General features: G+C 49.1%; 1 protein-coding gene across 9 annotated transcripts in view; it reads right to left on the bottom strand.

Annotated features, from left to right (window-relative positions):
- Positions 1–843: 843 nt before the first annotated feature.
- Positions 844–17,884, bottom strand: part of LOC122172976 (zinc finger protein 585A-like) — a 51,493-nt gene continuing 34,452 nt past the window's right edge. For 3 of the 9 annotated variants that reach the window (XM_065564348.1, XM_065564346.1, XM_065564344.1), the window contains 2 exons: positions 5,440–5,553; positions 844–3,765 (listed from right to left, as the gene is read on the bottom strand). In XM_065564348.1, the coding sequence (XP_065420420.1) occupies positions 1,064–3,765; positions 5,440–5,553 (2,816 nt within the window). In that variant the 3' untranslated portion in view covers positions 844–1,063. Of the gene's footprint in view, positions 3,766–5,439; positions 5,554–6,059; positions 6,187–6,626; positions 6,715–7,394; positions 7,841–8,839; positions 9,111–13,777; positions 17,629–17,884 lie in introns of those variants that run through there. The other 6 variants (XM_065564352.1, XM_065564349.1, XM_065564343.1 and 3 more) reach the window with 5 other exon arrangements.

The raw sequence follows: 17,884 nt of genomic DNA, 5'->3' as shown, positions 1-17,884 counted from the left end.
ACTCAAGTTCTTAATTGTTTTATTTTTAATGCACTTATACAATTAAAATAATCTCTGTTTCTAAATTACACTTTTCTGATAAAGAGATTGCACTACAGTACTCCTATGAGGTGAATTGAAAAATATTTTTTTTTGTTTCGAATGTTTACAGTACAAAAATTTGTAATAAAAATAATATAAAGTGAGCACTGTACTCTCTCTTCTTTGTTGTGAGAGAAATCATTATATATGAAAATGCAGAAAAACATCCAAAAACATTTAACAAATTTCAATTGCTAGTCTATTTTTACAATCTGATTCATCGAGTTTAATTTTTCTAACCACGATGAATTTCGTGAGTTAATCACATGAGTTAACTGCAATTAATGAACAACACTACTATTTTCTTCCAATTTCTTAACAATACCAGGTTACATTTCAAAGTTCTAGTCTGTATTACTTGGAATGGCCACAAATACCATTTACACACTTTTCTAACATCTCTATAAAGGTTGAAGCTGGGTCAATTAGCCTGCAAGGTTCTTAACGCTTTCGGGCCTGATGTTTAACAAGGTCTGACCTCTGTATGAAACTTTCCCCACAGTCTAAGCCCTATGGGGTCTCTCTCCAGTGTGGATTACTTGATGTTTAACAAGGTCAAAATTTTGTATGAAACTTCTCCCACAGATTAAGCACTTATGGAGTCTCTCTCCAATGTGGACTGCTTGATGTAAAACAAGGTTTGACCTCCGTATGAAACTTTTCCCTCAGTCTAAGCAGTGGCGTAGCCAGGTTCTAACATCAGGGGAAGCGAACACATAAAAAAAAGGCACCACCTGACATATCAAATTACTGATTACATACTTTTAAATTCGTTATACATATTTATTTTGTACTTAAAAACACAAGAATGATATTGTTTTACAAGTACATGTGTTATTTTGCATTTAAAATATAAAAAGTTTTACAGTAGGACATCTATTTATATTGTATATAAAATCAAAACATAATAAAAACACGTGTTATTTACTTATTTTATATTTCAAAAGATAAGATCAAAACAATATGATCATCTATGAAGCAACTACAACAGCCTCTTTCGTCTAAGCTTCATTCTAGCAAAGTTATCTATTACTTTATTATAATCTACTTCAGTAGCTAGCTGTCTTTCAATGGAGAGCAAAGCTAACCTAGACAATCTATCTTCACCCATTGTAGAGCGCAGATAGGACTTTATAAGTTTGAGTCGGCGAAACGGTCGTTCCGCAACTGCGCTACTTATTGGCAAGGTCAGAAAAATGTGGTACAATCTCGAAAGGTTAGGATAAATGCAACACATATCATTGGCGATCATGAATTTCAGTACACTGTTGATGGTGGGTCTCTCGTCGACACTTGACTTTAGCCTATCGCTAGTGCTCATTATCTCTTTGTACATGTCTTTAAATGAAAGAAACTCTTCCACGATTTTGGTTTGACTGTCGATCACATCTGAGTACATGTCTGCCAAAAATTCTAATTTCTTCACATTATCCGCGTTGTCAAAATGCTTTGGATCTAAACCACTAAATTTGGCAGCCACATTTTTAAAATGCTCGAATCTTTTACTTGTGCTATTTATAACAGAATCTAAGGACACTAAGTAGGATTCAACTATGAATTTCTCCCGGGCATCAAATATTCCTTCTTCATCCTTTGCAATTTCCTCGTGGAATCTTTTTCTCTTACGTATTCTGTGCTGCTTATATTCCGTAGTAATATCACATTTTCGAGCCAACTCGGTTGCTTCCTTCTCAATCTGTTTGAATTCAGATTCAAATTCACTTCGAATGTTTTTCATATCATTTTCAAAAATCTGAATCAAATGAGAAGCTGTTACCAGATCTAGACTACTTTTCTGTAAATAGGTGGATAGATGGAAAGCCTTCTTTAGCACTTTACTCCAGAATATAAGAAGAACTAAGAATTCATAAGTATCGAGTGTTGTCAGAATACCCTTTGCCTCAGCGAGCTGTTTAGGAGTGCAGTTTTTTATCTCACCATCCACAATTCTTTGCAGGGCAGTTACTAGTGCTGGTAAATTTTGCAAGACTGCCTCTACTGCTGACTTTCTAGACGCCCATCTGGTATCACAAGATTTCTTCAGAGTTAATGCGAAAGATTCAATAAGATTGCATTGTTCCTTGTTTAGTATTGAAAAACAAGGTAAACTGCCAGAAAAAAAAGTATAGAGACTTTCTAGAGTTCCAAAAAACAACCGAGTTTGAATATTGGAGCTTAATGCATCAATCAGAATTAAATTAAAATGATGTGCACAGCAGTGCATAAAGAGTGCATTTGGAGCAATTTCCCGTATCCTAGTTTGGAGACTTGCTATTTCGCCCGACATGGTGCTTGCTCCATCGTAAGACTGACCGTAACACAGAGTAATTGACAGCCCCAAGTTCTTGATTGCTGAAAGAAGAATGTTGAAAACATCTTCAGCACCTGCTCCAGGTAATTCACTGAATTGTATAAATCGTTCCACTGCATCACCGTTTACTGTTACATATCGTAAGGATAAAGAAAATTGATCAGTTCTGCTGATATCAATAGTAGAGTCAACAATTATGGCAAAGTACTTAGCTACTTTGATTTCAGCTACTATCTTTGATAGAAGCTCGGCTGATAAGGACTGTATCAGATCATTTTGTATGTCAGGACTGAGATATGTTGCATTTCGAGCACTCAATAATAAATGTTGTTTCAGTAATGTATCATTTTTACCCAACAGCTTAATAAGTTCCAAAAAATTGCCTTCATTTGTACTTGGGGAACCTAAACCTCGATACTCGCGATGACTGCGGAATGCCAATCCCTGAATTCCCAAAAAGAGAACTGCGTCTATAATACGTCCTAAAATCATCCTATTTTTTTCTATCTCTTTCCTTTCTGCCATTAGACCAGCCAAGGCTGTTCTATCGTTGAACAATCGGAATTTGGTAAGGAAAAGTTCTTTCTCTGCTTTTTTGTGACTTTCACTTTTTTCATGTTTTTCAATTTTCTGCTTACCTTTAGCAAAATTCTTGCAACCAGTTTTTGGATCACTCCAAGCATTCGACCGATTTGCAAAAAGCCAACAAGCAAAACAAATCATAGTGTTTGCTCTTGGTGAGTAAACCAGCCAGTGCCGGTCGATAGTAGAAACACTTTTTACTTGTTTTTGTTTGTACCAATTGGCACTGAAATGACGTCTAGCTTCATCTTTTGGAAAACTGTCAAAATTATCTTTAAGTCCTGGCTGACAAGGGCCTAACTCAAGCAGAGCACGTACTAGATCAGGTGTTACAGGTGTGTCACAAAACAAGTGTGGATCTGTTGGGTATTCCCTATGTGTGTCAATGATAGCATGGAGTCTTACAATGTCATTCTTGTCCTCTGCAGGATAGTCTGCTGAAGTAATTAGGTCTTCTGAGGACTCCACTTCCACTACCTGTGCAGCCGCAGCAGCCCGGATGCTGTAATCAGCTCCTAGGTTGAAGGTAGGTACTAGCAAGTCTTCAGACAGTTTTATCTCTGGTGAAGTCACATCAGCCGGGGCCCCGTCTCCAGCTCCTTGGCTGAAGGTAGGTAGCAAGTGTTCAGAATGTTCCGCCTCTGGTGCAAAAGACGTTGTGGGCGTGTCGAAGGAAAAGTAGGCCTCCAACCTCACATATTTTGACGATTCTTTTACTCGATTTGCATCTTCCTTCATCTTCTTTCTGTCCCACCCGGATAGTTTCTTCTTCTTAGTGCGCTTATCCATCCCTTATCAGAAACAAATAAAATAAATATGATCAATATACGATTTTTAAATAAATTACATTTTAAAAACAAACTCTCCACACGGCAGCCAGGTCAATTTCACAGCTCTGTGAATTTGATGCCCGTCGAATTTGGTCAGCAAAGTGTTAAATGATTTGTTGAAAAGGTGCCACATAATTCAAAACTAGAGGAGAAGCTAAAACAATCCGCACACTAAGAAGTAATCAAACAGACTGAACTATTTGAAATCATCCAAAAGATTCAGCATTTGTTTACACCGCAGGAAACAATTATTATGAGTATGCATGCTTGTGTGGGTGCCTGGGTGAGTGACTGTACATGTCAACCGATAAAAAAAGTGCCAACAAAAAGGCGAAGACAAAATGTTTAAACAAATGTGGGCCCCTTGGCTCTTGCAAGGGATTCACATGTTACAAGACCAACTAGTGCAGTAGTGGTAAGTGTTACAAGTGTACAGACGACGTTTCTACCGCATCTGATTATGTGATGGAAGCTTGTCCCGAAGAAAAGGACACGGCTCAAAAATTATTTGGATGTACCCGTGTCGGAATGCGCTCTTTCGTCGGCGTTCTTTTGTGGGTGCTTTTTTCTCCTGCGTTATTTTGTTGCTCAGCCACAGGCACTAACTTTCCTTGGCACCAGTGGGAGCTCGCGCCCCCACCCAGCCCTGACCCAACTCCGCCCCTCCCTGCCCCTATTGTACCCCTCCCCAAATACCCGCCCCCTGCCCTGCCTCTTCCCCAGCATGCTGTGTTCCCCCTCCTCCCTCCCCGGCTTGCCGCAAAAATCAGCTGTTTCGCGGCGCAAGCGCTGGGGAGCCGGGGGAGAAGCAGAACGTGGCGGCGCGCTCAGGGGAGGGGGTGGAGCGGAGGCAGAGGGGAGCTGGGCCGGAGGGTGCGGACCGGGGAGCTGCCGGTGGATGCTCAGCACCCACCAATTTTTCCCCGTGGGTGCTCCAGAGCCGGAGCAGCCACAGAGTCGGCGCCTAAGGTGCCACTTTTGGAGAATGTGCTGAGTGGGAGCAGCCTCTGCCCCTGCTCACCCCATAGCTACGCTACCGCGTCTAAGCACTTATAGTGTCTCTCTCCCGTGTGGACTGCCTGATGATTAACAAGGTCTGACCTCTGTCTGAAACTTTCCCCACAGTCTAAGCACTTATGGGGTCTCTGCCCAGTGTGGATTTCCTGATGTAAAACAATGTGTGACCTCCATATGAAACTTTTTCCACAGTCCAAACACTTATGAGGTCTTCCACAAAGGTCCCCTGTGATTCCCCGTGCCCAGGAACTTCCTGCTGTTGATTCCTCTCCTCCTTCTCACTCACTCTCCCATCACCTGCTTGGACAGAGACACCATCCTGACAGGAGTCATTGGAAGAGGAGTAGCACCGAGGGAAAACCAACATACTAAAGCTGCACAGACGGAGCAATTGGATTTTGCCTCCACATCCCACCCAAACTTTCACAGAGAAGGAACGTTGGGAAGGAAAGACCTGCAGGTAAGAGGACACGTGGGAAGCGATGTCAGTGATATCTGCTGACTGTAACCCTGCCCTGGGTGAGATGAGGAAGAACTGAGGGCAGTTACTGATATCACATTTCTGGGATTCTCAACTTTTTCCTTCATTCCCCAGATGGTTTGTGTGTCAGTCCTCACCTGTGTGTGTGCCTCTTGGGACCTCTCTTTCCTCACAGCCCTGGAGATCGGGCACCCACGGCTCTTCCCCTCGTTCCAGCCGGCTGATCAGGTCAGGTTTGGGAAGGGGAAATCCTGTGCAGGGAGTGAAATCAGAGCAGATCAGGGTGCATGGAGGATTGAGAGAGCGTCTGTCAGAAAGGACATTCCATGAGTGGAACCTGTCCCTGTGCTGTGCTGGGGAATGTGGAATCTAAGAGGACAGAAACATGGTCACTGAGCCCCCTCGGGGGAGGCAGACGTCTGGGGAGGTGGGGGGAATTATGATTCACACCCAGCTCTAGTGTTAAACCCCTGCCTATTTCTAAACCTGCGGAGCCCAGAGCTCTCCATATGCCTGGAGCTATTCCCAAGGAGGAGGGAGAAGAGGGATTCTGTGTGTGACAGAGAAACAACACAGACAGGACAATACACGGCTTTTCCACCTTGCAAGCTAGGGAGGTCCGGTGGGGATGATTTAGTATGTGCCTTAGGTTTTGACACCCTGGTCTCGTTAGGGAGTGATGAGGGAAGAACCTGACCGGTGTCAAACATGCAGACCCCCCCAGCTTCCAATAACCAAGGGGCCAGGAATCTCTTACCCAGCGAGGTCACCATCTCGTAGTTCTCCCGCATGACGTCACTGTAGAGGGCTCTCTGAGCGGGGTCCAGCAGAGCCCCCTGCCCCTGGGTGAAATACACAGCCACCTCCTCGAAGGTCACCGGCTCCTGAAACAACAAGAATCCCCAATTCAGCACCTGCTGCCCCAGCCACAATCACACTAGTTACAGGGGAGGAGGGACAGAAAAGCAGAATCCTCCCCCCCACCGTGCTCAGAGCAGCCAGGAGGCTCCAGGGGGTGGGCAGAAGGTGAGAGCTCCTTGGACCCCGCAGCAGACCGGCAGGGTCTTCTCATTTCTCAGATGCCTCCCAGCCACAGGCTGATACGGGAAGCAGAGCTCTGAGCCTGGGACAGGGACAGGAATCCCAAAAGCTTCAGAAATGGAGGAATGTTTCCCCTCCCACCACTACCAAGGGGCCCGTTCAGAAAATCAGGCCCAGGTTGATCATGTTCTAGCAGGTTTATCACACCTCGTCCCACCCTGTGTGTTTAATCCCTCTACAATACCCCTCCCCCACCACCAAGAGCTCCCTAAAAATCCCCTACCTGAGCTGGCTCCATCACAGCCATTTCCCTGCCCTGTCTCCTGGAAGAAGGACTGATCTGGAGCGAAACGTGGACACGATTCCTCAGCCTGTCAGAGGAGCAGAATTATTGGGCAGGTTTCATAAGGGCCTGGAGTCCATGTCACTCCCCGATTCCCCCCAGGCTCTCTCCCTGCAGACAGACACTATGATTCTATGACTCTGCCATGATGGGAAGAAACCCAGTTAGTTCATTCCCATCCTGGCCAGGACCCCACCCCCCCATTAGAACTAAACCCACCAAGTCCCTTCTAAACCTCCCCAGAACAGCATCTCTGAGCCAAACACTGGAAAAAGAGCAGAATCAAAGGAGTCACTTTAGGGCACTGCCCCACAGTGTATTGTAACCCCTCTAGCTCTCCCCTGTCTCCCTCAGTCCTGCGGTGCTCAGCAGAGTGAGCAACTGGCTTTTCCTCTCTCAGCTCCTCCCCTTGTTCCCAGGAGAGCTGACTGCCCCGGGGGTGCAGGGAATGGATCTGGGCAGGGCTGGGAGCTGGGAACCTCCCTCCCCACTTCTTGCTCCTGCTGCCCTTCAAGTCTCTCCGCTCTCCCTTTTTATCTTCTTCCCTCGCCCTAGAGAACGGGCGACTGCCTCATTGTTGTGGGCCTTTGCTCTCATCAGGCAGCTCTGACACTGGTAACGGGGGTTGAACCCAGCTCTGTCACTGAAGGCAGCAGCTCTGGGGCTCACAGACACAGGGAGCCCCCTCCCCTTGTAGGCCAAACTCACCAGCTGGTCCCTGAAAGGGGCCCTTTGTGCAGAGTCATTTGCCTGCCCAGCTCCAGCCCTTTCACCAGGTCTCTTCATCACCTGGAGGCTCAGGCTCAGGGACTGGTATGGTTAGAGTGGTTCCAGCCACTGGAGAAAGTGCCCCTAGGCTGGTCTCAGAGGGGTGTGATGAAGCGGGAATGTTCTTAATGTTTTCTCTGAATACTGTGTGTGTGCCTCAGTTTCCCCATGTGTTACTCAAGTTTCAATCTGGTGGGATACAGGTGTGTGATTATTGCAGAGACCTCTAGAGGGCAGGTGTGACTGCAGAGTATCTGCCTGGGCATAAAGAATGGCCAAAATTCTGTATCCTGGCAAGCGATGGCCAGAGCCAGTCCTCTGCAAGGAGCCAACCAGCTGAAGGTGTGGGAGAACAAAGAGAGGGGGAAACCAGGTGACCTGTTTTCCTGGAAAGAGAGAAAGCACAGAGGCAGCTGGGCGTCACTGAGGAAGGCAGGTCTGGAAGCGGGTCAGTCTCCTGCTTTGGGACTCAGTGAGGAGAGTCCAGGACTCGGGACTTTGGATTCCTCCCCCCGAGATGGTCTTTGCTGAATGCTCCTGATTTCTGTACTAACAAGCTCTGTTCTATGCTGTGTTCCCAGTGACCAATAAACCCGTCTGTTTTCCAAGCTGGCTGAGAGTCACAGCTGACTGTGGAGGTGGGGTGCAGGGCCCCTGTGAGGAGCGTCTCAGGCTTCTCCTTCGGCTGCCCCCGGGGTGAGGATGGGGCCGTGCATCCTCCCTGGGCTCCAGGACCAGGGAGGCTGGGGCCACAGGCTCAGTGGGTTGGAGGGATGTTGGGGGTTCTCAGGGGTTGGGGGTCCTGCCCCTACAGTGGAGGGTCTTGCCTTTCTCAGCCCTACGTTCACCCCCCACCTGCTGTACTCCGTTCTTATTCCTGGCTCCTAGTCCCAGACAGGGGGGGCTGAAACAATCTGTACAGTGGGGGGCACTGAGAGCCATTGAACCAAACTGTAAACCCTGGACAAGATGGAAAACCCTTCAAGCTAGTGGGTGTGTCAGGGCCCCACCAGCCTAGATCCAGCGCCTGTGCTGCCCCCCGGCCCTGATTGTGCCCCTGGGCCCCTCTCCTTCCCCGGACCCCAGATAGGGCCCCCCATCCTGCATTCAGTTTGGCCCCTGACCACCTTCTGTCCCACCCATTTACCCCCCCTCAGATCTCCCTGAGCTGCAGCCTCCATCCGCACCAGCGCGGCCAGGGGCAGCGAAACAAAGCAGCTGATGGGGGCGAGGGGGATGGGTGGTAACGTGATCCCCCCCCGCCCCGCCCCGCCCCGCACACACCGGGAGCTGGCGGCAACTTTCCCGGGCCCTGGGCAAGGACTCGCAGCCAGCTCCGCTGGGAGCAGCCCGGGGGTGACGGGGGGGGGGCGGGTCTCTCTCACCTTCCCTCCGAGCGGGGACCCCTGGGGCAGGGGCCGGGCCGGGAAGGGCCCTGGCCGGGCTGGGGGCTCTGCCCTGGGAGAGGCTCCTGGGGAGCAGCGGGAAGGGCCCTGCTGGAGATTCCCCTCTCCCGGCTGCAGCCCGGGCTCCGGGCTCCCAGCACCAGCCGCCGGGGCTCGGGGATCTCGCCAGGAGCCTGGAGCCAGAGTCACCGCAGCGGCTGCGAGTCACTTCCTGCTGCCGGGCCTGAGCCCAGCGATCGCTCCCCCAGAGCCGCCTCCCAGCTGCTCCTGGGTCCTAGCGATCAACCCACCGCTCTGCAGTATCTCTGTGTCCCGCTCCTAGTTCAGAAGGGCCCATCGTGAGCATCTAGCCCAGGGGTTCTCACGACCAAATTTTTGGTTGCTTCAAACTGGGGCCAGCAACTCTCGCTGGTGGCCGCTCTGACACTTTTTCCAAAAATACTTAATGAACTTTGGGGGAAACCAGTAAACATGCACAGAGGTAAGCGGGGAAATGGTCCCACTATTGGGAGGAATCTTTCCTGATTTAAACACCCCCGGGTGGAATCGAATAGCAGAAGGATCTGAGTCCTCGCTCCCTTCACCCAGAGCCTGCCTCATCTTGAGGGCTCCCCTTCCACTCTCCTGTGTGGCAAAGTCCTTATAACCCCGACAAGGCTGGGCCCAGGCTTCCTGAGGGGCTCGCCCCCCCCACCCTGGTTGTGACCACTCAGGACCCAGGCTAGAGCGTCCCCACTCTGGGTACTTTCTCCGCTCTGGACGCTTCCCTGACCTCTTCCCTGGCCATTGTCTATAGTTCAGAACAAATGAATTTACTAAACAGCAATTAATTTAAAAAAATCAGGACACAATCCGAAAGGCAAAACTCTTAGCTCCACTCTGCAGGGCTGGATTAACTTTTTGTGGGCCCAATGCCTAACCTGTTTGTGGGTCCCCACGGGGCAAGGTGCAGGGGGTGGGATGGTCAGTCTCCAGAGTAAAGGGCGGGCGGGGCGCAATGAGGCACAGCAGGTCAGGAGCGGCCCTGCTCTGTACAGCCCAGCAGAGGGCGCTGTTTACAAACCAGCCCAGCGCTGTGCTGCCAGCGTGCCCCTTCCCCTCCTGGGCAGGCCTGCACCACACCACCCCCTGCCCAAAGCCCCACTGTTATGCCCAGCGCCCCCTCGCCCAGAGATCTCCCCTACTGGTCTTCCACCCCAACTGCACAGCACCCTGCACTCCACGCCGCTCGCCCAGCACCCCCCGCCCATGGGTCTCCCCACTGCCCACCTCCTTCCTCACACTCCCACCATCACAGCTGCACACACCCCATATTCCTGAGGGGATTCTGCACCAATTAAAAATTCTGCACACAATATTTTAAAATTCTGAAAATTTTATTTGTCAATAAATAAATGTGGAGGCTCCAACATGGCAGTGGGGAACACAGGCCACTGGTTGCATGGAGGTGGGAGATCACCCTGCAGCCTCCCTCCACCCCACCCCACCCGAGGACAGGGATGCCTCAGTGAGGCTGCACCAGACCCTGACACAGTGCAAGGGTCAGGCCTGCCCCAGAATCACCCTGGGGCCCTGCCTCCTGTGCCAGGCACAACAGGTGTGGGTGAGCAGGCTCAGTCTGGCAGCAGGATCCAAGTACAGAGGGACTTAGTGTGAGGAGATCCAGCTGGGGGTAAGAGAGTTCTCTGTGGGGCAATCTGGGTGCGGGGGGCTCAGTGGGAGATCTGGATGCACAGAAGCTCATTGGGGGGTGCCAGGTGCAGGGGCAATGGGACTCTGCAGGGGATCCAGGTGAAGGTGTTTGGGGCTCAGCGTGGGGGCCTACATACAGGGGAGGTGGGGTTCATTTGGATGGGGGTCCAGGTGCAGGTGGTTGGGGCTTAGTGGGGAGGGTGTCTGGGAGTCTCATTGGGGTGATACAGATGCAGGGGAGGCAGGGCTTGTCAGGGTGAGGGTTCGATGGGCCTGCTTCACAGGGGAGCCCCAGCGACTGCCAAGTGGATGCCGCATGCTGGACTCCAGCTTCCCCCTGCCCCCACTTCTCCTATCACCTTCTCTTCCCTATCCCATACCCCTTCCCCACCTCACCATCTCCTCCTCACCCCACCCCCTTCCTTCCCTCCTGCCCCCCCCTTCCTCTTTTAGCAAGTAGAGCCATTCTCCTCCCCAGCTGCTCCTCGCTCTTCCTCTGCCCCTTGCACATCTCCCCTGCTCTCCCCAGGTGTGTCCATCTCTCCCTGCATGGCTGAGAGCCCTGCTGCTGGAGCAGGCTGACAGCTGGCAGGGATGCTACAGAAACAGTGGCACGAACTCTGTTCTGAATATCAGCAACTCCTCAGTGTCCAACTCTGCAATCGGCTCTCCGGGTGGAGGGGAGTCGGCTGAGCACCTGTGTACAGATCTCGCTCCAGAGCCACTCCAGCCCCAGTCTGCCAGATCCCAAAACTCCAGTTTTATCAAAATCAAAATGTTTTGCAGAAGCATGTAAATTTTGGTGACATGTTTACCATTTCGGTTCCTGTTGCCAACATGGTACCATGTCATATTTCATAAAAGGTGACCAGCTGTCATGGAGTGTGTGGGAGTCAGGGCCCTAGGGTTACCATACGTCCGGATTTTCCTGGACATGTCCGGCTTTTTGGGCTCCAAATCCCCGTCAGGAGGGAAATCCCAAAAAGCCAGACATGTCCGGGAAAATCGGGACATGCGGGGCCGGCGGTGCTGGGCCGGGGGCTGGGGGCCGGGGGCCGGGCCGGTGGTGCCGAGCCGGGGGCCGGGGCTGCTGAGCCGAGGGCTGGGCCAGGGACCGGCAGTCCTGGGCGGGCCGGGGGCTGGCCTGGGGCCGGCACCCCAGGGCCCGAGCCGACCCAGGCTGGAGACGCCGGGGGGGCCAGACTGGGCCGCGCCTCCTCCCCCCAAACCCTGCTTACCTGCTTCAGGCTTCCCACGAATCAAATGTTCGCGGGAAGCAGGGGAGGGGGCGGAGTTGGGGCGGGGACTTTGGGGAAGGGGTGGAGTTGGGGTGTGGGCGGGGCCGGGCCCTGTGGAGTGTCCTCCTTTTGGACACTCAAAATATGGTAACCCTACAGGGCCCTGCACCCCCCCACTTCCTGCGATTCACCGTGACTTTCAGCCAGCCAGTAAAACAGAAGGTTTATTAGATGACAGAAACACAGTCTCAAGTAGGGCTTGTAGGTACAACCAGGACCCCTCAGCCAGGTCCCTCTGGGGGGCAAGGATCTTAGACCCCAGACTTGGGGTTCCCTGCCTCTTCCCAGCCAGTCCCAAACTGAAACCAAAAAACCCTCCAGCAGGCTCTTTCCCTTTGGTGGGGGGACACAGTCAGGGATCGGGGGGGCACCGAACCCCTACTCTAAAAAATGTCCACTGGGTCCAGAGCAATTCCAGCATCTCCCCCTGTGCTTTGCTGGGCTAAACCAGTCATGGTGGCAACCGGGATGCTGGGCGGGGGAGAGAGCCGGGATCCTGGGCTGGGGCCTGTGTTGTGAATTCCTTTAATGTTTAACCAATACATGAAACAGTTACTTCTTTAAAATGCTATTTACATCCCTAGTCTGGACACCTGCTTTGTAGCTTCTGAGCCCTTAGGCAGAAACCTCCCCATACCCCCAAAGCTTCAGTGATATTTGAGGTAAAGAATTCCACTCTGGCTGCTGGGTGAGGCAGCCCCCACACTCCTTCCCCATAGGGTGGGGGAGCTGCACTTTTATCTCTCCCTCTCCTTCTCCCTGACCCCCACCCTTTTTCCGTCTCTCCCCCTTCCAGTCTTCTCTTGCTCTCACAGCCTCCCTCCAGTCTCTCCCCTGACATCCCTCTTTTACCTCACAGTGACCCATCCCGCCCCCCCCCCCCCCCCACTGTCAGTTTCCTTCTATTGCAGCTCTGTTCCCATCTGGCCCATAAGTCTTCTCTATTCCCCTGCATTGCCCCATCCCCCCTTCAGCACCCTGCCCTGTCCACTGCATCCTCCTCCTGCCCCTGCCCCATCCCTCATCCCCCCCTCATCTACACCCCCTTCCCCACTTCAGCCCTCTTTCAGCTCCCCCTAGTTGTGGGTGTCCCTGCCCGCAGCACAGTGTGGGTTGGCTTCCCTCTGCTCTGCACACAGTGGGAGCTGGCAGATGTGTATAGGAAACCGTTCCTTGTAGGTATTTGTTACCTGCACCAGTTGCAGATATGTAAATGGTTTATAAGAAATGGCTATTGTAAAAAAACTGCTCTCTGATGTAGCAAATGACTACAGATAGACCATTCCTGGCAGGTGTTTGTCACCTGCATAACCCACTGAACAGTCAATTTTTTCCCTCTGCTCAGACCCTAGAAGCCACCCACCTCCTCCTCCTCCACTTAGGGCAGGGTGAAGGGTGGTGGCACATTCCTACATGGAGCAGTTTTGTGTACTGCACCTGCAGGAGAGTTAATTAATCCACCCCAATGGACGATAGCAGCTATGTCTGTGGGAGAAGCTAAAAAAAAATGCCAATTGACTCTCCTTTGGCAGGAGGCAGGTATGACGGGTTAGAACACAGAAACCCCCTTGGAGGCTGCCAACTCATGTGCCAAGGTTACTTCTGCCCCGCTTGCCCTGCCAGCTTGGAACTCCAACACCCTGTCTTGTTGAGCCAGACACACCAGCCTGCTCCAACATAGACCCAGGGTCTGAACCAGTGCCCCAAACTGCAGACTTAACTGAAAGCAACTTAAGAAGTGTTCCTGTCTTTAATACTCAGATGCCAAACTCCCAATGGGGTCCAAACCCCAAATAAATCCATTTTACCCTTTATAAAGGTTATACAGGTTAAACTCATAAATTGTTCACCCTCTATAACACTGATAGAGAGATATGCACAGCTGTTTGCCCCCCCCCCCCCAAGTATTAATACATACTCTGGGTTAATTAACAAGTAAAAAGTGATTTTATTAAATACAGAAAGTAGGATTTAAGTGGTTCCAAGTAGTAGCAGACAAAGTGAATTACCAAGCAAAATCAAACAAAACACTCATGTCTAACTTAATACAGTAAGAAAGTGATTACAGATAAAATCTCACCCTCAGATGTTTCAATAAGCTTCTATCACACACTGGACGCCTTCCTAGTCTGGGCACAATCCTTTCCCCTGGTACAGCCCGTATTCCAGCTCAGGTGGTAGCTAGGGGATTTCTCATGATTGCAGCCCCATTTGTTCTGTTCCACCCACTTACTGGTATATATCTTTTGCATAAGGCAGGAATCCTTTGTCCCTCTGGGTTCCCACCCCTCCTTCTCAATGGAAAAACACCAGGTTAAAGATGGATTCCAGTTTAGGTGACATGATCACATGTCATTGTAAGACCCCAAGTCTTCATTCCTCCCAGCCTGACTCACAGGAAGGCCTGCCTGCAAACAAAGCCATTCACAGTCAATTGTCCTGGCTGATGGTAGCCATCAAGATGCCAAACCACCATTAATGGCCCACACTTGGCATAATTACAATAGGCCCTCAGAGTTATAGTTCATATTTCTAGTTTCAGATATTAGAGTGATACATTTATACAAATAGGGTGACTACACTCAGAAGATTATAAACTGTGTCATTATACCTTACAAGAGACCTTTTGCATGAAGCATATTTTAGTTACATTATAGTCACACTCATCAGCATACTTTCATAAAATCATATAGAGTGCAACGTCACAGCAGGAAAATGGAAAATGCCAGCCACAGGGGATTTCTCTGGCAGATAAGATTTCCCGATAAAGAGATTGCACTACAGTACTTGTATGAGGTGAATTGAAAAATACTATTTTTGTTTTGTAATCACTGTACACTTTCTATTCTTGTTGTGATAGAAATCAATATATATGAAAACGTAGAATAGCATCCAAAAACATTTAACAAATTTCAATTGGTATTCTATTATTTAACAATGTGATCATTGAGATTAATTTTAATACACACCATTATGATTTTCAGTTAATTGCAATTAATCCACTACACTACTATTGTCTTCCAAGTTTTTAACAATACAAGTTCACATTTCAAAGTTCTAGTCTATATAACTTGGAATGGCCACAAATACCATTTACATATTTTTTGAACATGTCTTTAAAAGTTGAATCTGGGTCAAATAGTCTGCAGGGTTCTTAACTCTTTCTGGCCAGGTGTCACACAAGTTTAGATCGTGTGTGAATTCTCCAATGTTTAATGAGGTCTGATCACTGTCTGAAACATTTGTTACAGTCCAGTAGTTATGGAGTCTTGCTCTTGTGTGGATTCTCTGATGAAAAACAAGGACTGATCAGTTTCTGAAATGTTTCCCACAGTCTAAGCACTTATGGGGTCTCTTTCCAATGTGGATTGCTGGATGTTTAACAATGTTTGACCTCCATATAAAACTCTTTCCACAGGCTAAGCAGTTACGGGGTCTCTCCCCTGGGTGGATTCTCTGATGTAAATCACGGGCTGACATCTATTTGAAATGTTTTTCCATAGTCTAAGCACTATGTTTGTTTTGCCTGATGTTTAGAAGGGCTGATCTGATTCTGAAAACTTTCCCAGAGTCCAAGCACTTATGGTCTTCCCCTTGAATGGATTGCCTGATGTTTAAAAAGGGTTGAACTCTGCATGAATCTTTTTCCACAGTCTAAGCACTGATGGGGTCTCTCTCCTGTGTGGACTACTTTATGTCTAACAAGGGCTGACTGCCGTATGAAACTTTTCCCACAGTCTAAGCACTTATGGGGTCTCTCTCCTGTATGGATTGCCTGATGATTAAGAAGGGTTGATCTCCTTATGAAACTCTTCCCACAGTCTAAGCACTTGTGGGGTCTCTCTCCTGTGTGGATTACCTGATGTTTAACAAGGTCCGACCTCTGTATGAAACTTTTCCCACAGTCCAAGCACTTATGGGGTCTCTCTCCTGTATGGATTCTCTGATGTGTTTTAAGATTTGATCTCTGTGTGAAACTTTTTCCACAGTCCAAGCACGTATGGGGTCTCTCTCCTGTATGGATTGCCTGATGTTTTACAAGGTCTGACCCCTGTATGAAACTTTTTCTACAGTCTAAGCACGTATGGGGTCTCTCTCCTGTATGGATTGCCTGATGTTTTACAAGGTCAGACCTGTGTATGAAACTTTTTCCACAGTCTAAGCATTTATGGGATCTCTCTCCTGTGTGGACTGCTTGATGTTTCACAAGGGCTGACTTCCATATAAATTTTTTTCCACAGTCTAAGCACTTATGGGATCTCTCGCCTGTGTGGATCTTCTGATGTGTTATAAGATTTGACCTCTGTATGAAACTTTTCCCACAGTCTAAGCACTTATGGGATCTCTCACCTGTGTGGATCTTCTGATGTGTTATAAGATTTGACCTCTGTATGAAACTTTTTCCACAGTCTAAGCACTTATGGGATCTCTCTCCTGTGTGAATTGTCTGATGATTAGCAAGGCCTGACTTCCATACAAAACTTTTTCCACAGTCTAAGCACTTATGGGATCTCTCTCCTGTGTGGATTGCCTGATGTTTCACAAGGTTTGACCTCTGTATGAAATTTTTTCCACAGTCTAAGCACTTATGAGGTCTCTCGCCAGTGTGGATTGCCTGATGTTTTACAAGGGATGACCTCCGTATAAAACTTTTCCCACAGTCCAAGCACTTATGTGGTCTCTCTCCTGTGTGGATTGCCTGATGTTTAACAAGATCTGACCTCTGTATGAAACTTTTTCCACAGTCTAAGCACTTATGGGGTCTCTCTCCTGTGTGGATTGCCTGATGATTAGCAAGCCCTGACTTCCATATAAAACTTTCCCCACAATCTAAACACTTATGGGGTCTCTCTCCAGTGTGGACTGTCTGATGTTTGACAAGGGCCGACCTCCGTATAAAACTTTTCCCACAGTCCAAGCACTTATGAGGTCTCTCTCCAGTGTGAATAGCCTGATGTTTACCAAGGTCTGACCTGTGTACGAAACTTTTTCCACAATGTGAGCACTTATGGGGTCTCTCTCCTGTGTGGATCCACTGATGTTGTTTAAGATTTGATCTGTGTGTGAAACTTTTCCCACAGTCCAAGCACTTATGGGGTCTCTCTCCTGTGTGGACTGCCTGATGATTAAGTAGGGTTGACCTCTGTACGAAACTTTTTCCACAGTCTAAGCACTTATGGGGTCTCTCTCCTGTGTGGATAGCATGATGTCTGACAACGTCTGACTTCCATATAAAACTTTTCCCACAGTCTAAGCACTTATGGGGTCTCTCTCCTATGTGGCTTATCTGATGTGTAGTCAGTGCTGACTTCCAATTCAAAGAGTTCCTGCCCTTAAGGTATTCACAGAATTTCTGTCCTGTGTGGCTTCTCCCATGGTCCAAGCATTGAAGTGATTTCTCTCCAGTATGAATTGGCTGAGGTGAAACAAACTGTGGTCTCAGAACAAATCCTTTTCCATAACCGAGGCAGTCATAGCGTTTGTCTTCCTTAGGGGTTGTGTGATGGGCTGTGGGATCCCTGTATCCTTTCCCACAGATAATAGATTCATCCATCTGCTCCCTTGAGTGGTTTCTCAGCAGCATCTCTGAGCTCTGCCAATTTCCCCAGGCTTGTCCCTGTTGCAAGCAGTGGGAAATATTCTCTTCAGCTCTTCCCTCAAAGGTCCCCTGTGATTCCTCGTGCCCAGGAACTACCTGCTGTTGATTTCCCTCCTTTTTCTCACTCACTGTCTCATCACCTGCTGGGGGAGAGACAATCCAGAGAGGCGTCATTGTGCCTGGGAGAAAGAAAGAGGAATATCACTGAGGGAAAACCCAACATACTAAAGCTCCAGAGATGGAGCAATTTTATTCTGCCTCCACTTCCCAACCAAAAATTCACAGAGAAGGAACTTTGGGAAGGAAAAACCTGCAGGTAACAGGACATGTGGGAAACGATGTCAGTGATATCTGCTGACTGTAGCCCTGCCCTGGGCAAGATGAGGAAGAACCGAGGGCACTTACTGCTACCATATTTTTGGGATTTTCAACTTT

Source organism: Chrysemys picta, chromosome 12, assembly GCF_011386835.1.
Source record: "Chrysemys picta bellii isolate R12L10 chromosome 12, ASM1138683v2, whole genome shotgun sequence".
Taxonomy (NCBI): domain Eukaryota; kingdom Metazoa; phylum Chordata; order Testudines; family Emydidae; genus Chrysemys; species Chrysemys picta.
This window is presented reverse-complemented; position numbering and strand designations above follow the sequence as displayed.